This window comes from Saccopteryx bilineata, chromosome 2, assembly GCF_036850765.1.
Source record: "Saccopteryx bilineata isolate mSacBil1 chromosome 2, mSacBil1_pri_phased_curated, whole genome shotgun sequence".
NCBI classification, from domain to species: Eukaryota; Metazoa; Chordata; class Mammalia; order Chiroptera; family Emballonuridae; genus Saccopteryx; species Saccopteryx bilineata.
In genome coordinates, this window is record NC_089491.1 from 133,155,266 (window position 1) to 133,181,038 (window position 25,773).

Here is a 25,773-nt window from a genome sequence, read left to right on the forward strand (position 1 = left end):
TTTCCAAATTCTGCTACTATTCATAGCAACTATTCATAGCAAGAATAATTCACTATTTTCACTTTATCACACATGTCTAATCCTTTTTCCTTAAGATTACTTCCAACAATAGCTGAGATGTACAGGTATTTTCTCTTACATAACCACAGTACATTTATCAAAATTTATGAACTATTATCTAATCCACAACCCATATTACAATTTAGCCAATTGTTTCAATAATATCCTTTACAGTTTTTCTGCCTTTTCCCCTGATTCAAGACCCAATACAGAATCACACATTACATTTATTAATAATTGCCTCTTTATCGTTCTATAACCAGGAACAGTTCTCAACCTTCATTTCTCATTACCGTGGTATTTTTGTACAGACTTGTAATATTATAGAATGTCCCTCAATTTTGGTTTTGTTAATATTTTTCCATAATCATATTCAGGTTGTGCATTGTGGCAGGAATATCACAGAAGTAATGTGTCTTCTTGAAACATGATGTCAGTATGCATCTGCCTTATTATTGGTAATAGTAACTTTGACTACTTGGTTAAGCTGGTGTCTGCTAAATTAATCCACTGTAAAGTTACTATTCCTTCCCTTTGAGTAATTAGTTAATTTATGGGTGAATACTTTCGAGATTATGTAAATGTTATATACTTCATTAAATTCTCACCCACTACACTTTAAACATTCATTGATGATTCTTTTTTTTTCTTTACAGAGACAGAGAGAAAGTCAGAGAGAGGGATAGATAGGGACAGACAGACAGGAACAGAGAAGAGAAGCATCAATCATCACTTTTTCATTGCGACACCTTAGTTGCTCATTGATTGCTTTCTCATATATGCCTTGACCACGGGCCTTAGGCAGACCAAGTGACCCCTTGCTCGAGCCAGTGACCTTGGGTCCAAGCTGGTGAGCCTTGCTCAAACCAGATGAGCCCATGCTCAAGCTGGCAACCTCGGGGTCTCGAACCTGGGTCCTCCACATCCCAGTTCAACGCTCTATCCACTGCGCTACTGCCCGGTCAGGCCATTCATGATTCTTGGCTGAATCAATTCTTTCTGTAATGGTTATAAATGGTGGTTTTATAACTCCATCATTCTCTCTGTATTTATTAGTTGGCACCCTAATATACAACAGTGCTCCCTTAATATTATAATGGAAGTGAAAAATTCCTATTGCCCAGTGTCACAGCGCAGCACATTACTCACACATTTGTGGTGATGCTGGTGTAAACAAGTCTACTGCCCTACCAATCTCATAAAAGTACAGCACATACAATTATATTTGCTAATACTAATAAACATGTTACTGTTTATGTCTATCTTTTAACATTGTTTTTTTATTTTTTTACAGAAACAGAGAAAGAGTCAGAGAGAGGGATAGATAGGGACAGACAGATGGGAACGGAGAGAGATGAGAAGTATCAACCATCAGTTTTTTGTTGTGACACCTTAGTTGTTCATCGATTGCTTTCTCATATGTGCCTTGACCGTGGGCCTTCAGCAGACCGAGTAATGCCTTGCTCAAGAGCGACCTTGGGTACAAGCTGGTAAGCTTTACTCAAACCAGATGAGCCCGTGCTCAAGCTGGCGACCTTGGGGTCTTGAACCTGGGTCTTCCGCATCCCAGTTCAACGCTTTATCCACTGCGCCACTGCCTGGTCAGGCAATCATTATTTTAGAGTGTATTATTTCTACTTAACAGTATGCCATGTTATGCCAGCAGCAGCCTTATACAGCTTGTGTTTACTGTGTCTCTCGATCACACTTATTTCTCTTGTGCTTGACTTAATTTAATGTTGTTTAACATGCTGTCCAGGCTTGTAGCTTAGGAGCAATAGGTTGTACCATATAGCCTAGGTGTAGAGTAGTCTGTATCATTTAGGTTTGTGTAAGTGCAGTGACAAAATTGCCTTACAATACATTCTCGGAACATATCCCTGCTGTTAATGGCACATGACTGTACATCAATATAGACCTATTGATTCTCCGCAACTATTCTATTACTATCACTATTTATTTTGATGCTGTGCTAATATTATCTTGTATTTGGCCAACAGGAGACCTTTCAAAGCAGCTCTTATGTCTTTTTGACATATCCCTATCATTTTGAGCAGTTCTTTATTTTCTGGTACAATTTGCTCTGGGCTCATATGGTACATTCCCTGTTCCAGCACTAAAATTATACATTTCTCCAAGGAGCCTTGGCTCCTCTTAGTGGAGAACAGTACTTAGAAATCAAGATCTTAGCATTAGAAGTACTCTGTGCTATTGGGGTATCTTTCTTCTAATCTCTTCTCATGAATAGAGAAATATATAAATATAAACACAAATATTCACATATATATCAGTTTCCATCTATAAATATCTTAAAAACTATGAGTTCATATTAATACCTCCAATACCAATTTAACACTATAAAATTCATTCTGATCTTCCCCCTTCCTATTTGTAACACCCTTCTCTGACAGTAAGAAACCTGGTTCACAATATCCTCTATATATAATATTTTACCTGTTCACTTCATCCTACAATACATAAAAAGTAGCTATGAAATTCTTACCCCATATCACTATGAAAAATAAGTCTTTTAACTGGAGTTCAATATTTGTTTCCAGTTCTTTTTGTCTCTAGTCTGAGTTAAAGGACTTTGTTGAAAAGCTATTTGGGTTAGTTCTCACTCTCTTCCTTGTTGGTGTGGTTATATTATTCTACTGAATAATACAGTTAGGATCATTTGTTTTTATTTATATTCCACAGGTACCCCCCAAAGTTGTATATTAAATATGGTGTGACAATATAAGAAATATACATCTGCTGGACCAGGCAGTGGTGCAGTAGATAGAGCATCGGTCTTGGACACTGAGGACCCAGGTTTGAAACCCCAAGGTTGCCAGCTTGAGTGCGGGATCACCAGCTTGAGTGTGGGGTTGCCAGCTTGAGCATGGGATCATAGACATGACCCCATGGTTGCTGGCTTGAGCCCAAAGGTCACTGGCTTGAAGCCCAAGGTCTCTGACTTGAGCCCAAAGTCACTGACTTGAGCAAGGGGTCACTGCCTCAGCTGGAGTTCCCTAGTCAAGGCACATATAAGAAAGCAATCAGAGAACCACTAAGGTGCCACAACTGTGAGTTGATGCTTCTCATCTTTCTCCCTTCCTGTTGGTCTGTCTCTCTCTCTCCCTAAAAAGAAAGGAAGGAAGGAAGGGATGGAGGGAGGGACATCTGATCTCTTCCCTGGCTCCTGACAGTGAGCTCCCAAAACCCTTGTAATTTTGAGTGATACGAGTGTCTTCAGGATGGGGACTATACACCAGAAAGATGAAGCCATGACCAAAAGCTTGGAACTTCAACCATACTCTCCAGCCTGCTGGGAAGGAAAGGGGCTGGGATTGAGCTAAGCACCAATGACCAAAGATTTAATCAAGCATGCCTATGTAGTAGAATAGCCATAAAAACCCTAAACAAGGTGGTCTAGAGAGCTTCTGGGTTAGTAAATGCATCCACATGTCAGAAAGGTGGTACATCCCAAACTTAATGGGGACAGAAACTCCTGGGCTTGGGACCCTTCTGGACCTCACCTTTATAATAAACTGGTAATAGTATTTCCCTGGGTTCTGTGACAACATACCAACAATCACTTTTACCTTAATTCCACCCATCCTCTATAGGTAACCAATCAAACCTGGGGAAGTGTGCATAATACGAGAACCCAGTACTTGTGATTGGTATTTGAGGGTAGGAGTAGCCATGTGGGAATGAGCCCTTAACATGTGGAGCCTGCAATAACTCCAGGTAGTTAGTGTCAGAACTGTATGAAATTGCAGGACACCTACTTGGTGTCTGCAGACAACTGGAGAACCGCTTGATGTAGAAACTCACACATGTAGTGTCAGGAGTTGGGTGATTACAGAAACAGTTTTTCTTGCCCTGGCCAGACAGCTTGATTAATTGGAGCATTGTCCTGATCCTCAGTCAGGGCACATACAGGAACAGATCAATGTTTCTATCCCTCTCTCTCCCTTCTTCTCTCTCCAAAATCAATAAATACTTTTTTGAAAAAGAAACAGTTTTCTTTAATTAAGACATTTCCAAAAGGTAAACCTAAAGATGCATCACTGCCCCCAATAATCAGCTGTACCCTAATTCCACTCATTCTCTGTAGGTAACCAATTGCCTTAGTTATTGGTTTATCCTTCCTATATTTCTTTTTGCAAAAATAAGCAAATAAGTGTCTATTTTCTCATTTCCCCATCTTTTATACACAGAAGGCAGCATATTATATACACTTTTTTTTTATTTCACTGTGCTTTTATTCAGTTAATATCCTGGAAATAATTCTGTATCAGCTACTAGAGATCTTTATTCTTTTTTACAGCTGCAGAGCACTCCATTCATTGTACACAACAGTTTATTCAAATACTATCAATATTTTACAATTACAAATTTATGATGCAACAGAGAGCCTTGTGCTAATACATTTTTATAATGATGAGAGTATATCTTCAGGGTAAATTCCTAGAGTGAGACTTCTAAATCCAAAAGTGAATACATTTTTAATTTTGTTGCATCTTGCCAAATTCCCCTCCAAAAGAATTTTGATCATATTGCCTTACTATCAGTAATGTATAGGAGTGCCTGTTTCCCCATAGCCTCATCTTCATAGTGTATTGTCTAACTTTCCAATTGTTGCCAGCTTGGCACTTGAAAAATGGTATCTCAGTATGCTTTCAATTCGCCCTTCTATCATTAATGAAACTAAACATCTTTACAGAGTATTTAAGGACCATTTAGTGTTTGCCTGTTTGTCTGTTTGTAAGTAAAAGTAAATGATTAAGTCACTTGACCATTTTTCCATTGGGTTTCTAAGTTTATTTTCTCTTAATTTTTAAGAGTTCTTAATATGTAAGGCATAGTAGCTCTTTATCTGTGATATATGTTAGAAATATTTTCTCTCAGTTTGTGATTTGTCTTTTGACATGGTTTTTGGTGGTTTATTGCCATGGAAAAGTTTGGGGTTTTTTTTGGGGGGGAGATCTCAAGTCAACCATCTAACTTTATACTTGAAGGAACTCAAAAAAGAAAAAACGAGGCCCTGGCCGGTTGGCTCAGTGGTAGAGCGTCAGCCTGGCGTGCAGGAGCCCCAGGTTCAATTCCCGGCCAGGGCACACAGGAGAGGCATCCATCTGTTTCTCCACCCCTCCCCCTCTCCTTCCTGTCTCTCTCTTCCCCTCCCACAGCCGGGGCTCCACTGGAGCGGGGTTGGCCTGGGCGCTGAGGATGGCTCTGTGGCCTCTGCCTCGGGCGCTGGAGTGGCTCTGGTTGCAGCAGAACGGAGCCCCGGATAGGCGGAGCATCGCCCCCTGGTGGGCATGCTGGGTAGATCCCAGTTGGGCGCATGCGGGAGTCTGTCTGTCTGCCTCCCCGTTTCCAACTTTTAAAAGAAAAATTTTTTAAAAATTTAAAAAAAGAAAAAAACTAAAGTAAACAAAAGGAGTAAATAACAGGATTAGAGCAGAAATAAACAATATAGAGAATTTAAAAATAGGTGAAAATAAATGGTTTTTTGAAAAGATCAACAAAACTGACAAACCTTTAGCTAGATTTACAAGAAAAAAAGAGAAAAGACTCAAATAACTAAAATCAGAAACAAAAGAGAAAACATTACAACTGATGCCGCAGAAATACAAAAAGACTATGCAATTACTATGAATAACCTAAAGAATTGGACTACCTAAAAGAAATTAATAAATTCCTAGAAACTTACAACCTATCAAATTGAATCATGAAGAAATAGAAAATCTGAACAGACCTGTAACTAGTAAGGAGACTGAATGTTAGTATCCTTAGGGTTTAAAAAAAGGCTCCTGCAAATAAATTAGAAAAACTAAACAACCCCAATTAAAAAAACAAAAGACTTAGGGAATGAACAGGTAGTTTCTAGAAGCACAAATGGATAACATACCCCCAAAAGTCCAATCTCATTCATAATAAAAAGAAATAACCCTTCTATCAACACTGTGGAAGAGTGTCCATTTCCCCACATCTATAGACAATAGTGGACCTTTTTGTTACATCTTTCTCAAAAAGATAAGTGGAAAATATTATTTTACAGTTTTTCTTGTTTTTTGTTTGTTTTTTAAAGGGACAGAGAGAGAGTCAGAGAGAGGGATAGATAGGGACAGACAGACAGAAATGGAGAGAGATAAGAAGCATCAACCATCAGTTTTTCGTTGCGACACCTTAGTTGTTCATTGATTGCTTTCTCATATGTGCCCTGACCGTGGGCCTTCAGCAGACCGAGTAACCCCTTGCTCGAGCCAGCAACCTTGGGGTCCAAGCTGGTGAGCTTTTGCTCAAACCTGATGAGCCCGTGCTCAAGCTGGCGACCTCGGGGTCTCGAACCTGGGTCCTTCACATCCCAGTCCAACGCTCTATCCACTACGCCACCGCTTGGTCAGGCTATTTTAGAGTTTTATAGTAGCTACTCCTGTTCTTGGTTTGGTTTTATGAAGTGGTTAAAAGATGGTACATAAGTAGCATAGCTGGGCTTTAAGGGCCAGGGGCAGAACTGATACCATGCACTCTTACCTCCTAGGACATTACTTTAGATAGAGAAACAGAGAGACAGATATATTTGGACAGACTGAGAGGCAGATATGCGCCTAGTTAGGTCATTAAGTAGAAAAGTACAATTCAAGGAGTTACCTGCAAGCCAACAAAGTCACACCATTTTTACCAATTTCTGAGGTATCAACCACCTTAATATTTTAAATTAAGTTCTGTAACATTAGGATATCACATTAATTTTGGCACTACTCTGTGTGCTGGTGGGGAGGGGAAGTGAATTTTTTTTTTTTTTTTTGTATTTTTCTGAAGCTGGAAACGGGGAGAGACAGTCAGACAGACTCCCACATGCACCCGACCAGGATCCACCCGGCACGCCCACCAGGGGTGGAGCTCTGCCCACCAGAGGGCGATGCTCTGCCCCTCCGGGGCATCGCTCTGCCGAGACCAGAGCCACTCTAGCACCTGGGGCAGAGGCCAAGGAGCCATCCCCAGCGCCCGGGCCATCTTTGTTCCAATGGAGCCTCGGCTGCAGGAGGGGAAGAGAGAGACAGAGAAGAAGAAGGGGGTGGGGGTGGAGAAGCAAATGGGCGCTTCTCCTATGTGCCCTGGCCGGGAATCAAACCCGGGTGCCCCGTACGCCAGGCCGACGCTCTACCGCTGAGCCAACCAGCCAGGGCCGGAAGTGAAATTTAAACTCTGTATTTCACATTCCCCTGTTTTGACAAATTGTGTTTTTTTAACCTATAATATCTATATAGCAAATGGCTATTCATCCTTCAAAATGGCTCAGACTTTACCACTTTCAGAAAGCCTGCCCTTGACAGTACCCAGTGCCCAGCCCCCTTCCCTAGTTGCCCCTTCTTCTATGCTATCTCTATGACCCGCATAAAGGACTCCTGGTTTTTATCTAAACTTGAGCATCTAGACTGTGCTCCACCCATAGGAAGTCTACCATAAATGCTTGCTGAACTGAACTCAATTTATTGTCCTTGGTATGGGAAAGTACATTAATATAGAAATCAAATGGTCTTGGTGGACCAGTGCAGCCACCTTAGCAAATGTCTCCAGGTCAGAGAACAGATTTGGACAGAGCCAGCAAAGTTCTCAGAGTGGCAGAGGGAGTTACTACTGCATTTAGCTCTCAGTGTTGTCAGGAGAATCCACACTTAAGAGTAAGAATCAATAAGAACAATATTGATTTAAGGCTATAAATTATCTATCCATGGCTATCACTTTAAATTATCTTTTGTCATTTTTGTTTAAAATATACGTAAATTTCACACTACATGTATCTTGTATTTTACTTTAAAAAAATGGAAAAAGTATACATATTGAAAAAGATCTAAACATATATAATGCTTGAGTATAAATATTCACCAGACCCACTACTTCCCAGAAACAATCCCACCTCAATAATTTGGTACATCTTTTTCCACGTGTCTGTATACATGCTAAAATATGGAATTATTATTAATATTCACAACATTGGATGCTTTACATAGCTCATTTGTTACAAAAAATATTTTGTACATCTCTCCATATCTGCACAAATAGATAGCCTTCATTTTTTTGCTATGAGCCTTCACAGAATTGTTTAATCAGCTACCATAGAATTCCATTGTGCAGATGTACTATAACTTATTTAACCATTGTATTATTATGAACATTAGTACTACAACAAACAACTTTCTTTACACATACATATCTTGTGTATATATGTAGGTGTTTAAAATAAATTCCTAAGAAGTGGAATTTCTGGGTCAGAGTCAACGAATATTTAAATTTTAAAAATTATTGCCAAATTGTTGTCTTTCACTTTTAAGACCACAGTACCAACTTATTTTTGGCTCTGAAATGAAATATTTTCTCCTGCATTTATATTTATTTACTATTTTAGTGTCCCTGAAGTTTTACTTAGTGAATCAATACTGCCATATTTAATTGAATCTATGATGCCATTTTATATAAAATATATCATTTTAGATATGTTAAAATATGAAAAACATCTTTTTATATCAGATGAAATATGGTTCTTAGCTATCTTGGAAAACAAATGATTAACTGCTTATACTCAGAGAAGGCACTTTGTTAACAAGAGAACAATAGCAAATCGCCTGACCAGGTGGTGGCGCAGTGGATAGAGCGTCGGACTGGGATGCAGAAGACTGAGGTTCAAGACCCAGAGGTCGCCAGCTTGAGCGTGGGCTCATCTGGTTTGAGTAAAGCTCACCAGCTTGGACTCAAGATCACTGGCTTCAGCAAGGGGTTACTTGGTCTGCTGAAGGCCCATAGTCAAGGCACATATGAGAAAGCAATCAATGAACAACTAAGGTGTTGCAACAAAAAACTAATGATTGATGCTTCTCATCTCTCTCTGTTCCTGTCTGTCTGTCCCTAACTATCCCTCTCTCTGACTCTCTCTGTCTCTATAAAAAACAAAAAACAAAAAACAAAAACAAAACAAAAAAGAGAACAATAGCAAATCAAATGTTCACACTTAACAATTAAATATACTTTCCCAAAAGTATATTTTTGCTTAAGATATGAAATGTGATAGCAAACTTGCTAAAACTGGGGAATTCCATTAAACAAGCTTTAGAAGGCTCATCTGAATAATTAATAAGTACAGAGCATGTTGTTCTCTGCCACAAGGATGCATAGCATCAGACCACAGAACAAATCAAAGCACCCAACTATTTTCTGTGATAAACCGTGGCCCATATACCCATGTGAAAAAGAGATAGATGTTCACAGTTACTGTGTTAGCAAAGCCACTAATTGATAAGAGCAGGCTGCTCTCTCTTAACTGGACTTGACTCATTCACCAACACACAATTCATCTTGATATTTGATAAAGAAATCATTTCCGAGTATAGTCCCCAGACACGGATGGCAGCCTTTGGACGCCTCTGCCAGAAGCACGGGAGTGCTCGGTATCATCTTCCAGCACTAATGTTTGAGCTGAATAAGGTGATACAAATACCCCTTTAAAGTCCTTTTTTTTGCTTTATTTTGTTTGAAGTGACTAATTGCTCAAAAGATTAACATCAAAGGAGTTGTCAGAATGACAATCAGATCACTTGCCATCTCAGGCATTAATCGTGTATTTTCTACACTTTTGACCATAATATGTGTGTAAAAAGGTGTACCATGCCTTGATGTACAGGAAAAAGAAGCACTGAATAAGTATATTTGAAACACCAGACCCTCTAGGCTAAGCACAGACAGAGAAGAATTGAGGTCATGATCTAAACTTTGAATAAATATAAGCCCTTTACATGGAGTCTGAAACATGAAACACTAAGTCTATTTAGATTTTATTATTATTGGTTGAAATGTCATAGGTGTTAAAAGACTCTACCAAGTGACAGAGCATTTTCTAGGACCTCTTTTGTCCCTCAAGGCACACATCTCTCTCCCCTTTCCCCTAAGCTCTCAGGACCCATCTTTTGCTGTCACTTGATTCTACAGCTCACTTCTTCCACCTCTGTGACTTTTTTTTCTTCTTTTTCAAGTGAGAGGAGGAGAGATAAAGAGACAGACTCCCACATGTGCACTGAATGGAATCCACCCGGCAACTCCTGTCTGGGGCAGATGCTTTGTCCATTTGGGGCCATGCTTACAACAGAGTTATTTTTGGTACCTGAGGCAGAGGCTCCAAGGAGCCATCTTCAGTGCCCGGGACCAATGCGCTCGAACAGTTGAGCCATGGCTGTGAGGGAAAGAGAGAAAGAGAGAGAAAAGGGGGAGAGAGAGGGGTGGAGAAGCAGATGATAGCTTCTCCTGTGTGCCTTGATTGGGGATTGAACCTGAAACATCCACATGCCAGGCCAATGCTCTACCACTGAGCCAACTGGCCAGGGCTGTGACTTTCAAAATAAATTTTCTCTTATAATTCAAAAATTAAAAGAAAATTTTCCAGCTGTACTCACTGACATCAATATTAAATTCTTTTGTGTTCCTATCACTTTACTCTGAATGCTCATGATTTATTTTCACTAAACATATCCTATGTTCTTAAGCTGTTTTTGCATGTGACTTGTAAATGTAACTTTTCCTATGAATGGAGGGGCAAAGAGGTGAAGTTCAGCTCACATCAAATTCTATAACTTCATTTGCTGTACTTCTGCTATAACCGTTGGTTTCTTCTTATTTATGGAAGCACAATTCTCAGAATGTAATGAGCTTTCCTTTGCCACTTAAACAACCCCCAATATATTTTAAAAAATTGATTTTCACTAAAACCTATATTTGCATACTTCGTCTTTCCTTTCCCCCTCATATCAGCATGGCAGCCCTCTCATAGCTTTCAGTATCTTTAGAGTTTTAAATAACCTTTCTTTCCTACTTTACCTCCTCTTGGCCTACATCTCATGCCTACCCTAAAAAAAATGTCCCAGTGAGACAAATATTCAGGACCTTATTATTAAACCCTCTTCAATACCCCTGGCATCTAACCAAAGCACAGAACAGTCAGCTAACCAGTATCTGAGTCACAAACTACACTTTTTTATATTTGGGAGTAAATCTGAAAAAAAGATGGTATAAAAGAACAGGAGATAGAGATCACACAGTTGGGTTTTACTAGGTGAAGGTTAAACATTTACACTACAGAATTAGTTTACTAAAACCCTTTACTATATGTGATCATCTCAGACACAGGATATAGAGAACCATCTTTTGGTTCTTTACTAATCCTTTTTATTATATACTGTAAAACAAAACAAAACAAAACCAACTCTGGCAGGTTTCTCAGTTGGTTAGAGTATAGTCCTAATAAGCCAAGGTTGTGGGTTCAATCCCTGGTCAGGGCACATACAAGAATCAACCAATAAATGCATGGATAAGTGGAACAACAAATCAGTTGTTTTTCTCTTCTTTCCTCTCTCTCTGAAATCAATAAATTTTTAAAAATGTATTTTTAAACATAAAACAAAACAAAAAAAACTCCCCTAGAAGGCCAGGAATGAGAATCACAAAGGCTAAGACCCTATGGATACTACTGATGACCCTGGGCCCCAGCCTCAAAAGGCAACACTGGGTACCTGGGAAATTGGCCTTGAGTCCTGGCAATAAACAGGAGCTACTGATATACTTTTCTACATTCAGTCTCACCTCCCACAGATCCATTCTTAACTAATAACTATTTTATTTATTCCTTTCTCCAAATTAGCCATTTAGCTCTTTAATGTGGCAGGACCTACGCCAGGCACTGTGGCACAGCAGTGGGAGCACATTCAGGCTGCAGCTCAAGGAGCGGTCAGAGCACACACAAATCGGATTATGTACTGCTCTGCTGGAAACCCTTCCATGCTGTTCAAGATTCCTCAAGATTCAGTCCCTGGTAATCTTGCTAGCCGCATCTCTCACCTCCTTCTGGGTCCCTGCATTCTAAGTTCCAGCCATAATGAACTATTTTCAGGTCTACTATCTGATGCTATTTCCCTTTTACATGGCCACCTCCTGTCTTTCCGCCATTACTCAGTTTAGATGTCTTTTTCTCTGAGAAAGCCTCCCTTGATCTTTGTACCAGGTCAGGTACAAAGGGGAATTCTAGTGTGGCAGGCCACTTCTCTATATTTTTTCATTGAACACATTTCCATCCTTCCTTCCAGTGTGTGAAAATATATACCTAATAAAATCAGCTGACTAAATGGCTGTGCAGCTCCACATCCATGTCCTTCACCTCATGTTCTCTGAAGCAGTTATTGAGAAGATTCGACATACTCCGTTTTTCAATTCAAAAAAACAGTAAAGGTAACCTTGGCTGGCACATGTGAGTCAGAATCTAGAGAAAGTAAAACTGCATTCTAGTTCATCTTCTGGCACAATAAGTGCACAGCAGAGACTACAAAGGGTAGCAGGAGGGCATGGGCGGGCTTGCTGCACACACGTCCTCCTGAGGGTCTCTGGTGTGTTTCTCCATTCATCAGTCATGGATACAGTACGGCAGGAGCATGCTCCCAGTGCCAGCCATAGCACGGGGCCTTTCCCTTTCCCATGGATACTTTTTGGGTCAGAGGAAATAAAATGTAAGAGTTTACTAGTCTGATACTGCTTTGTGAGTTTTTGTTATAGCTCAATCAGTTACAAGACTAACTAACAGCTCTGGCAAACACAGAAGGACCTGCCTCTTCCAAAAGAGTCGACTGAGCTCTCCCTACATACCACCCCGTGTGACCCTAGCCCTTCGCTGCCTTATTTATTTATCTATTTATTTACTTACTTATTTATTCACATTGCCTTTGTACTTGTCTTGCTCCCTTTCCACCTTTGGGCACAGCAATGTCTTACTTGCTGCTATATCCCCAGTAAACACTGAGTATCTACTATACTTGGCACATAATTGGCACTCAATAAATTACTGATGAAGGATCAATATAGACCTATTGGTGCTTCAATGAAACAAAACAAAACAAACATTAGAAACTCTTAGGATACATAGGTCATACTGAGTCACTAAACACTGTTCTGCTGATAACTTCTATTTCCTTCTCACCTGATCGATATCGTTCATCCCTGGCTCCCCCAGATCGAGTTCGGTGGTACTTTGAAGGAGCAGAAGTTTGAGCTGCAGATGGAGCAGGTGTCTGGTTTCTATGTTCTTTCTGTGCTGCTGAATCAGTTTCTAAAAAGGAAGTTTGGAAGATGGTTATCTGATAACAATAATAGCTAACGTTTTCTGAGCACTTCACATCATTCCCACAACACTCTGAGGTAGATATTATTATCCCATCTATAGGGAAAGGTTAAAGAGCTTTACTATACACACAGAAAAATGATACAGGCCTGACCTGTGGTGGCGCAGTGGATAAAGCGTCGACCTGGAAATGCTGAGGTTGCCGGTTCGAAACCCTGGGTTTGCCTGGTCAAGGCACATATGGGAGTTGATGCTTCCAGGTCCTCCCCCCTTCTCTCTCTCTGTCTCTCCTCTCTCTTTCTCTCTCTCTGTCTCTCCTCTCTAAAATGAATAAATAAATTTAAAAAATGATACAAAGACATCTAGGCTAAAAATATCATCTTAAAGTCATAACTGTGAACACGTGATAGGAGTAAAATAGCAAAAAGACATATATAAAGTGAATGAGCCATTGCAGAGATTCCAAAACTGGTGGGGTAGACGGCTGGGGCAGGTATATACACAATGTTTCAGAGCAGATCTCTAGAACTTATTTACTTTGCTTAACTAAAACTTTTGACCCATTAAAGTAGTAACTTGCCATTTCCCCCTCCCTCTGGAAATCACCACTCTTCTCTCTGTTGCTCTGAGTATGACTGGTTTAGATTTCTCATATAAGTGGAACCATAGAGTATTTGTCCTTCTGCGACTGACTTATTTCACTCAGCATCATACTCACAAGGTCCAGCGATTCTGCCACACATGGCAGGGTTTCCTTCTTTTTTAAGGCATATTTTAAGTTTCTTTAATAGCACTTAGTTGTACTCAGAAAGGCAGCTTACACACAACAAATTAAGTATTTACTATAGTAATATGCTGCCTATCCAGCAACTGCATTGCTCCAGACCACAGCTGAGAATGAGCTTGCACAGTGGTCCAGGGAGCGCAAACAACAGTCCCCCATACCTCAGTAAAGGCTGGGGGTATTATGTACTACAGGAACTAGTACTAATAATGTTACATCATTTTAAAAAAGATAATTAGCATACATGAGAGGCCATGTGTCAAATCTCTAGGTGACAGTCTCAGGGCCCAGCCTTCCACTTGTCCCTGCCAAGGCACCAGACATTGAGTGAGGTCATCATGGGACCTTCCAGACCAACTAACTCATACACATCAGATGAAAAGCACTTAGTGACCCCGACTGGCACCACGTGGATCACAAAAATCACCAAACTGATTCCTGACCAAATTCCTGACCCACAAAATCATAAGATATAATTTAAATACCTTTTAAAAAGGTTAAATTATTTTTTGTACATCATTTTTTAAGAAAGCAAGAGTATATTTTAGATGTTCTCCACAAAAGTGCTTTTATGGACTTAGAAATGTTTAATTTTGATAGTTCCTGGTAGCTGAGATTTTTATTATAAAATATGTTAACAAAGCAGATTATGTTTTAACACTGAGATTTTGAAAGACACTCTGGGGTTACAAACTGAAGTTTTAAATCAAACTAAATTCTCTTGATAATCTATTTAATAGAAGAGCTATAATGAATTCTTAATATTTTCATACCTCCTTTCATTTGTTAGTTTTATTACTCTAGAATAGGAGTCAACAAACTATAGCCCATGTCTGTTTTTATAAACAGTTTTATCAGAACAGCTACGTTTATCTGTTTACACATTGCCTGTGCATGCTTTGACATTGTAAAGGCAAAGCTGATTAGGTGTGACAGAGACTGTATGGTCCTTAAGGTCTAAAATATTTACTATCTGGCTCATTACAGAAAAAGCTTGCCATCCCCTAGCCTATAATAATAAAAGCTAACATTTAAGCGTTTGCTTTGTACTAGACACTGTGCATACAGAAGTACATAAAAAAAAGTTTTCACATTTTATCTTATTCCTCACAACAACCCTAAAAGTCAGATTACAGAAAAAGAAAATAAGATGTGTATTATTTTATCCAAAGTCACAGAGCCAGGGAATGACAGAGCCAAGATTCAACCCAGGTCTGACCAATCCCACTATTTCTCAACCAGAGAAGGTTACAAAAAAAAGTTGTGAAAACTCTAAGGACTCTTTTAAAAGAGTCTTTTAAAGCAATCAGAATTAATTATTTACTTTGGGAGTAAGTAAATGCTTCAGGATTTACAGTTAGCAGCTAGACAATCATTTTTTTTAATCACCTGCCTTCATGTTAAGGATTCTATAAAAAGCCTCTCCAAATAGCTTTCAGCCATTCATTAGAGAAATTATTTAAAACATATTCCAATTGAGGTTGGGAGGAAGTAGGAGAAGGTATGGGGAGGATAAATGGTGATGGAAGGAGACCTGACTTTGGGTAGTAAACACACAATACAATACACACATGATGTATTATAGAATTGTACACTTGAAACCTAATAATTTTATTAACTGTCACCCCAATAAATTCAACAAAAAGTAAAAAATATATATTTCAATTAACTTTAAATAGAGAACAAAAAATAGAAAGGAGCTATTTTTATTTGTATGATCAGATGGTATATACAGGAAGAAAGTCAAATTAGCACACACGAACTACTTTGCTTGCAAATATGCAGAGAGAAAATGGTTTAACTTAAACAGAGTATCAAGTTCAATACACTAGCTCTGTATTATTTGGGAAGGGAGGCATAATGTAAGTTACCTGTCACTGATTATTTTTTAATTAAATAGACAGATTTTATAGGATAGATCAAACCACCCTGCTAAGAATAGGGTACTTCCAAACTAGGTATTAGTAATACAAAGTGTGAAAGGAATGAACTCGTATAGACCTGCATTTCACAAAGGATGGACACAAACGGTTCACATATTTTTTTACCACTAATTTTAGGCTTTTACTTTGTATTTTTCAATGTAATTAATTAGGAGAAAGAAGATAATGTAAGCTAAAGAATAAAAAGAAATGGGAGGGAGGTGACAGGGGAACTGGTACTCGATACATTTGTTTGAGGAAAAATTAGATTATCTAGAGGTTATCACAGATCAAACCACAAGAAAATGTAACATAAATCCAGACATCTGATGACAATTGAGAGTCAGTCAGATGATATTTAGCCAGGAGATCTACTGAACTGGTACAAAAAAAAAAAAAAAGCCTCACAACACAACATGCTAAATTCACCAAGCAACATTAGAATGATGTTCTGCAATGTTTATCTCAATTCCCTCAGGGATTTAGTCATCCAAGCAGACCAGGTCTTTTTTGGGTCTAAAATCATGACAAACATTTCCTTGTAGTTTGCCAGAAATGAAACAAAAGGTCGATTTGCAGTGTCAATAAGTGGCTGACAAGTTTGTTCAGTGACCATTCCTCAGGTGCCCAAATCATAATGTCACAAAAACATGGATTTCTGATACAATAATCTTGATTGAAATGTGTGATACACCTACTTCAAGTTCAAGAGAGCCTATTGAAAAGAGAAGTAAAAGAGTAAAATGAATTCCTAAGAATTGAACCACTTTAAGTATAACAAAGGAGCTTAATAATGAAACCCTGTAGTAAATCTTTTGAAATGTGAATAATCGCTCTTCAATTTATACATGAATTTTATAAACCTTTATTCCCATATATTAGTTTACTTTTTAGAATACGTGATTTACAAATCTATTTTATCATGCACTGAAAAAACTGGAAGCAAATACAGTAAAATATTAATAGCAATTACCATATTTTCCCATATATAAGATAATCCCATATATAAGATGCACCTTAATTTTGGGGCCCGAAATTTGAAAAAGAATGTATTATATAAAGTAATTGAACTCAAGTTTTACTTATCATAAAATTCATACAGCTCACCACTGTCAAAACTCCCATCCATTAGCTTGTCCTCATCTGTGTCTGATGATGAATCACTGTCTTCAACAATAAGCACAAAAACAAGCACAAAAAAGCAGGAAATACAAGTAAAAAAATCTACAACTGCTGTATAAGATGCACTCAGTTTTTAGACTCTAAATTTTTCGGGGACATTTGCTTCTTATACATAGGAAAATACAGTAGCTCTAGATGATGACATTTTGGATGGCATATATTTTTCCATAGGCTTTACTAAGTTTCTACAATTTAGAAAAGTTCTCTTTTTGGATTATAAAAATAATATATGTTCACTTTAGAACATCAAAGTAATAGTAAAGAGTAAAGAAAAAAATAGCCTGACTAGTGGTGATACAGTGGAAAGAATGTCAACCTGGGACACTGAGGTCACCAGGTTTGAAATCCTGAGGTCACAGGCTTAGGTGTGAATCATCAACATGATCCCAGGGTCACTGGCTTGAGCCCAAAGGTCACTGGCTTGAAGCCCAAGGTCACTAGTTTGAGCAAGGGGTCACTGGCTCACCTTGAGCCCTCTGGTCAAGGTGCATATGAGAAGCAATCCATGAACAACTAAAGTGCTACTACAACTATAAGTTGATGCTTCTCATTTCTCTGCCTTCCTGCCTGCCTGTCTGTCTCCCTGTCTGTCTCTCTCTCAGAAAAAAAAGATAGGGAGGGAAGGAGGGAGGGAGGGAGGGAGGGAGGGAGGGAGGGAGGGAGGGAGGGAGGGAGGGACGGAAGGAGGGAGGGACGGAAGGAGGGAGGGAGGGAGGAAAAAGAAAGAAAACAGATATTGAATTTTCTTAATTTGAAGGTCAAACCACATAGAGCTGACTCTCACCAAAATAAATTAAAATAATATTCTTTTCAGATCCTAAATTATGAGCAGGATTTTCCTATCTTCTAAAATCAACTGTCTCCCTTTTTCCCCCCAAAAGCAAAAGATAACTCAATGTATATTTGGTGGTAAGCAGGGTAAAAAAAAAATGTCTTGGCTGGATCAAATAATTTTGGAAGGCTTATTCCCAACTTACCTTACTTTTGGGGGCAAAAATATAGCATCAAAGGAGAAAGAACACATCAAAGAGAAGGGGGGCGTCTAGGGACACAGGCGCCCAGCAGGTGTTATTTAACAGCATGTCCAGCCTCAGCTGGGCAGACAAGATGCCACTTAAAGATGAATCATTCACTAGCCAGAGATTTATACCCTAACTAAATCACAGGAATTACCTGCAGCCTCAAAATAGAGATTTCTCTATTTAGAATAAGTTGTGTACAGCTTCACTATCATAGTAAGGTGCCAAAAGCAAAGAAAGCATGTATCAACATAGTGAGACATTATATGCCATGAAAAATGAAAATAAATTTTTTTATTTTATTGACTTGGAGAGAGAAGAAGGGAGACAGACAAGAAAACATTAATTTGTAGTTCCACTTATTTATGCGCTCATTGGTTGCTTCTTGTATGTGCCCTGACCAGGAAGAGAACCTGTAACCTTGGTGTATGAGGATGATGCTCTAACCAACTGAGCAATCCAGCCAGGGAAAATATATGTTGACTATGAAGACTTATAAAAGTGTCTAAATGAAATTATGTTAAGTCATAAAACAACACAAAATGTTATGTACATAATATGATTATAACTGTATACATTAAAACGACAGGAATTGGCAAAAGTAGGCTTATAGTTGTTCTTATAGAAAATAGTCAATAAATAATAATACAAGAATAAACTCTTTTGCATACTAACAACTGCAAACTTACTTTTGTCCACCCTTGTATTATATTTATATACAATTATAAGGATCAGATTGGCCAAATGGCTCAGTGGTAGAGCATTGGCCTGGCATGTGGATGTCCTGGGTTCAATCCACAGTCAGGGCACACAGGAGAAGCAACCATCTGCTTCTTTACCCCTCCCCCTCCCTCTTCCCCTCCTGCAGTCATGGGTCGATTGGTTCAAGTACATCAGCCCTGGGTGCTGAGTATGACTCCATGGAGCCTCCACTTCAGGTGCCAAAAATAGTTCAGTTGTGACATGACCACAGATGGGCAGAGCATCGGCCCCAGACCAGGAGTTGCAGAGTGGACTGCAGTCAGGGCACATGTGGGAGTCTGTCTCTCTATCTCCTCTCCTCTCACTTGGAAAAGAAGGGGGAAAAAATCAGATGGGATAACTTCCTAAGTAATTGGAATGAGACAATGATGAGGCACTCTAGAGTTACCATTTCACTATTTTTGTTGTTGTTGTTGTTGTTTTGTGACAGAGACAGAGAAAGAGTCAGAGAAAGGGACAGATAGGGATAGACAGACAGGAAAGGAGAGAGATGGGAAGCATCAGTTCTTCATTGTGGCCAGTGGTCCCCAACCTTTTTGGGCCATGGACTGGTTTAAGGTCAGAAAATATTTTCACAGACCGGCCTTTAGGGTGGGACGGATAAATGTATCACATGACCGAGACAAGAGTCAAGAGTAAGTCTTAGACGGATGTAACAGAGGGAATCTGGTCATTTTTGAAAAATAAAACACTGTTCAGACTTAAATATAAGTAAAATGGAAATAATGTAAGTTATTTATTCTTTCTCTGCGGACCGGTACCAAACGGCCCACTGACTGATACTGGTCTGCGGCCCAGGGGTTGGGGACCACTGATTGTGGCAACTTAGTTGTTCACTGATTGTTTTCTCAATGTGCCCTGACCGGGGTGGGAGGAAGGGCTACAGCAGAGTGAGTGACACCTTGCTCAAGCCAGTGATCTTTGGGCTGAAGCTAGCGACAATGGGGTCATGTCTATGATCCCATGCTTAAGCCAGTGACCCCGCATTCAAGCTGTTGAGCCTGCACTCAAGCCGGATGAGTCCGCACTCAAACGAAATGAGTCTGTGCTCAAGCCATGACATTGGGGTTTCGAACCTTGGTCCTCTATGTCCCAGTCTGATGCTCTATCCATTGCGCCACTACCTGGTCAGGCTCATTTCAGTGTTTTGTTTACAAAACATTATATATAAAATCAAAGTGACTTTAAAATGCATCAAATACAGATAAATGCTGTAATAAGAGCTGTAAACTTCACAAATCAAGCATGCTTCAAAAATGCTAAATTTTAGTGTGAAACATACTTGAGATCCAAAGAAAAAGATTGCTTACTGATAATTATACAGAAACAGCTTCAGTTTGGGGATTCCTGATCTTTCAGTCTGTTATGCAGAATATCCACTAGGGGTCACCATTATGTTTAAATAGTGATGATGTTACAAGGTTTATTAACAAGTTTAAGAAAAACTGCAAATTTTAACTTCTACAACACTGATTTGAGAGAGAGAGGAAGGAGGAGAGGATGGAGAGAGAGAAAAAGAGAGAGAGTAACATTGATTTGTTCCACTTATTGATACATTCATTGGTTGATTCTTGTATGTGTCCTGATCAAGGATCAAACCTGCAACCTTGGCGTATTGGGACAACGCTCTAACTAAATGTACAACCTGGCCAGGGCCAACACAGAGCTTTATTTGTCCATGATCAACATGTACATAATTTACATAGAAGGAGTATAAGAGTCTTCTATGATTCTCTTGTTTGGATACAATAATAATGATAAACTAAAAAAAAGAGCTGCTATTTAGTAGTATAAAACTATGCAAAATTCCCATTCAGTAGGATGGAAGATAGCCAACCTCAGCTTCTCATCTTTCAATTCTGCTGATGATTCACAGATATTCTCACCTGTAAGAGTAATACAGTGAAGCAGAATGTGCTCTGAGAACCAATAAAAGTAAAAATTTAACTTTTTAAGGTGAACAGAGCAGACACACTCACTGGTCTTGGTGCTGGTGTCCAGAGAAGAAATATATTAATAAGTGATTATCAAATTCACATATATCTTTTATATAGTGATATATGCAGAGAAGGAAAAAGAACAAGACTCTCGGAGGCCATATAATGAGGAATGTAATACCGGGAAGATCTATTAAAAGGAGACATTGATAGGCTTTAACTAGGCAGAGAGAGGTAAAGCCACCTCATACAAAAGCATATATTTGTAGAAATCCAGTGAGGGAGCAAAACCTTGACAAGTCTAAGAAAGACCTGTGGGACTAAAGCCCAGTGGAAAAGGTGGACTGACAGAGAATGAAGCTGGAAAAGAAAAGAAGGGGTCAGGTCACTGCTCTTAAGCCAAATGAGCAGCCATTGTTTGAAGGGACTTAAAACAGAATGACAGAATAACAGATAATACATTTCTATGGCTCTTTTAATGTTTATGACACCATCTTTTATCTTCACAATAACAGTATCTGATAGATACCCGTAAGGAAACAGGACACCCACCAGAGATTAAATCTGTTTTTCTATAGTGAGAATATATCAATAATCACCTTGAATCATTAGAAAGAGAGCCTCCAGCCCACTTCTACCCCAAGAAGGGTGGATGAGTATACCCTGAATCACTCAGGAAATCTCCCATGGGAGCTGAAGCACCTCTGAGTCATGGAGGAAAGAAAGCACTCCTCAGAAGGATGGGTGATTAACCTCATGGTCTGGAGGAAAGAATGAAAAGTATTTGCACTAGGAGCCTGGAAAAGGGGGGCCACCTGCCTGATTCTAGTGGTGAATTCTGGGAAAGAGGGATGTTGGGGTTCTGGGTCTGTGAAGCAGCCAGCCATCTCAACAGATCCTGATCCAGAGCTTCCTGGGCCACTTAGTATCAGGAAAAACCCTGTGCAGAGGGTTAAAAGAGCACAATACACAAGAGTTCTGCCCTGAGAACTCAAGGGTACCTTGGCTGAGCCAAGCAGAGGGGGCTCCTCTGTCGGAGTTGCTAATATGGAAGCAAGCTTAGCAGTGAGCCAGCATTACTGGTCACAGGTAAGACCCAGTTTCCAACAATGCCCCATGAGCACTGAGAAGTAGCAGCAGACTACGAGGCTCTTCCGTTTTGGGTGTGGAAAGCTGCACTGCCTACCATTCCTCCTTCACTACCTATATTCCAAGCGGTTCTTGGACAATAAAGGAGGAAAAAGAAGTCCCAAGAGGAAGACAGTAGACTTCCTTCTGATAAGGCATGTGGGGACAGATCTGATCACAATGTGTGTTTCACAGCTAACTATAAACCTATCCAAACCTAGCAAATGAAAGATCAGAACTGGAATGAAAAGTTCCATATTCTTTCCTTAATGCTGTGATTCTCACTTGGGAAAAAACTTGAAAATCAAAATGAGATAAAATACAATAAATCCTACCTCTTACCCTACTCACACAAAGAGACCTACTTAACATTTATAACATTTACAATGTTGTTTCTGATTTCAGTAGCTGGTTTTAAGTTCCCTTTGCATTTCCATAGTACTTTGTTTAGAACTTCCTAATGGTGCTTATTTTACTCTATCCTTTGTGGTCCTGATTTGTAAAGTGCCTTATTTTATCTCTCCCACTATAGTATAAATAACTTGAGGTCAGAGGTTGGTCTTAACGCATCTTGTATCTCTGGCAGTAATTGGCTCTGGTTCTTATATATTGCCAGCACTCAATATTTTGGATAAAATAAATAATTAAAATCTTTTCTGTCTCCTTCTCACTTCCACCAATGAGAATGGATAGCTAGGAAAAAGACAAAAATAAAAAGATATCAATTTAAAGGACATGGTTAGTATTAAGCTAAAAAATCTGCTTATCTGTATATCTCTGCCATACAAGCTTTACGCAAAAATTTGTGCCTCTCACAAATTTCATACAATTACATGAAGTCATAAAGATGTCTCTACCCTTGAGATGAGTAACCAGAGACTTTAGAGAGGGAGGACAAAACACAGGGTTTTCTTTTGTTTCATTTTAACTTGGTCATATACACACTTGCATAATCTCAAAGGCAAGACTGAACTTAGAAGAATGTGATGAAAGGGGTGTGGACAACTAACAAACGCATCATCTGCGTATAGACTGTAATACCAGTGAGCAAATACCCTCTGGCAAAATAAACAGCAATCACAAGAGTAATTCAAGTTTAAGAAAAACCTTTGTGTCACCACAGCTTTTTACCAGGACAAGCTAGAGAATGTTAATATATAACCATATTCATCATGTGGTATGACTTATGCCTCAAAGGGCAACAGGTAAAGGTCTGGAGTTAAAATAATGTAGAGACCCAGGCCAAGGAACACGTAAAAGGTGAGATCCAATTCTGAAGCAGGAGACAAACACCACCAAATGAGGTAAAAGATAGTAGAACAAAATTAAAGGAAGAAAATCAAACACACAAAGGCCACAATCTCAAATACACAAAGACAGAATAGAATGTTTAGACCAATGCCATCAGAAGCTACAGTATTATTGTCCTAAAGCAAAGATGTGGGTCCTAGAGGCGATGCCACTGTTGAACTTCAAGGGCAATTTGAACAGGGGAGAATTGCAAAACAGAGCTGAGACTGGGCTCTGCTCAGACCCACCCAGAGGAGGTAGGCCTCTCACTTTCAACACCTTTACTGGCTGTTGTGGAGATCACGTGACCAGCTTGTTGGTGAATAGCCAAATGAGGCACTAAGGTCTTTGGGATCTTTTCGAGTGATAGAAATGATCTTTGTACCAGTTTTGAACAATCCTGAAACAGAAATGTTAGAATAAAGAATTTTGGGCCCTGGCCGATTGGCTCAGTGTTAGAGTGTCGGCCTGGCGTGCAGAGGTCCCGGGTTCCATTCCCGGCCAGGGCACACAGGAGAAGCGCCCATCTGCTTCTCCACCCCTCCCCCTTTCCTTCCTCTCTGTCTCTCTCTTCCCCTCCCGCAGCCGAGGCTCCATTGGAACAAAGATGGCCCGGGCGCTGGGGATGGGGTGGCTCCTTGGCCTTGGCCCCAGGCGCTAGAGTGGCTCTGGTCGCAACAGAGCGACGCCCCGGAGGGGCAGAGCATCACCCCCTGGTGGGCAGAGCGTCGCCCCTGGTGGGTATGCCGGGTGGATCCCGGTCGGGCACATGCGGGAGTCTGTCTGACTCTCTCTCCCTGTTTCCAGCTTCGGAAAAAATACAAAAAAAAAAAAAAAAAAGGAAGAAGAATTTTGAAGCCCTGGCCAGTTGGCTTAGCAATAGAGCGTCAGCCGGGCGTGTGGAGGCCCAGGGTTTGATTTCCGGCCAGGGCACATAGGAGAAGCACCCATCTGTTTCTCTCCCTCTCCTTTCTCTCTATCTCTCTCTTCCCCTCCAGCAGCCAAGGCTCCATGGGATCAAAGTTGGCCCGGGAGCTGCAGATGGCTCTATGGCCACCACCTCAGGCACTAGAATGACTTCAGTTGCAGTGGAGCAACGCCCCAGAAGGGCAGAGCATCGCCCCCTTGTGGGCATGCTGGGTGGATCCCAGGCAAGGGGCATGAGGGAGTCAGTCTGTCTGCCCCCCCCCACCCCCGCTTCTCACTTCAGAAAAATAACAACAAAAAAAAGAATTCTGATTAAATATCAGTACTTCTATCTTTACTCCTTCCCAAATTACCACTAGAATGATAATGAAGTTCGCAGCAGGACAAGAAAATAATCAGTCAGGCAGACCAGAGAGATGGCACCAAGAGTGGTCTTCACAAAAATAATGAAACTGACTGACTGTGCAAAAAAGAAAAGAAATGTAGTCCTAGCAAACCAAGTGACTTAGCTATGAATAATATTTACATAATCACAATAATATATTATAATAATCATAATAATAAACACTGAATGCTGACTTAGCAATAAAAAAATTAATATATCAGATATATATATAGCCCAGAATGAGCATGAGATGGGATGCGTGAAGGACAGGGAAAAGGGGAAAAGGAATGTGCGGTGTCTGTGTGGTTGAGGGAGGAATATGTAAGAATGAAGTGTTCTAATTTTTCTTTTTTTTAGTAAGAAATGAATATCATGCCTCAAATTGAAAAAAGTCAAGAAGAGCGGTAAATTGTTACTTAGCAACAGTAGATGCCAGAAGAAACAGAAGAGCTGAAAGAAGGTATCTCCAGGGAAAAAGAGGACACTGTCTCTTTTTGTTGTTACAAACCTCCTAGTCCACTTGATGATTGAAAATAAATGCATTAGGCCCTGGCTGGATAGCTCAGTTGGTTTAAGTGTCACCCCAACGTGCCAAGGTTGCAGGTTCCATCCGCAGTCAGGGCACATACAGGAGTCAACCAATGAATGCATAAATAAGTGGAATAGCAAATTGATGTTTTTCTCACACTCTCTCTCTCTGCTTATGTCTCTGTCTCTCTTCTTTTCTCTCTAAAAATTAATAAATAACAATTTTTATTTAAAAATAAAAATTAAATAAAGAGAAATGTTAAATCTCAGGTGAGAATCAACATCCTGTATGTCTCTTGCGGGTTAGTAGATCTAAATTAAAAGATTAACTGAGGGTGGAAACAAGCTGCCAGGACCAATCACTCTCCAATCTGTAATCTGCTGCTTTCACTACCTGACACTTCCAATTTCACAGATGTTTACTAGAGGAGAAACTGGAATTCTAAATGTTCATCTGTTCAGTTCCACAAACACTTATAGAATATCTACTACTGTATGCCAGCTACTATGCTAGAAACTGGGGACATGAAGAATAATAATTTTAAAGACCTTCAGAATCCAGTAGGGGAATAAGTCACATGGACAAAACCATAATCTATAGGACAGAGAGAGCTTATGGAAAAGGCAACTTAGATAATGGGAGTGAAGACTTTTGATAGGGCTGGTCCAGGAAGGTTTCTCAGTAGATGTCCTAGGTGG

The 25,773-nt window shown here is 39.7% G+C and overlaps 1 protein-coding gene across 5 annotated transcripts in view; it reads right to left on the minus strand.

Annotated features, from left to right (window-relative positions):
• Nucleotides 1-25,773, minus strand: part of DIP2B (disco interacting protein 2 homolog B) — a 306,098-nt gene that overhangs the window by 137,493 nt on the left and 142,832 nt on the right. For all 5 annotated transcript variants that reach the window (XM_066257838.1, XM_066257837.1, XM_066257836.1 and 2 more), the window contains exon 3: nt 13,070-13,198. In XM_066257838.1, coding sequence (XP_066113935.1) covers nt 13,070-13,198 — 129 coding nt within the window. The remainder of the gene's footprint in view (nt 1-13,069; nt 13,199-25,773) is intronic.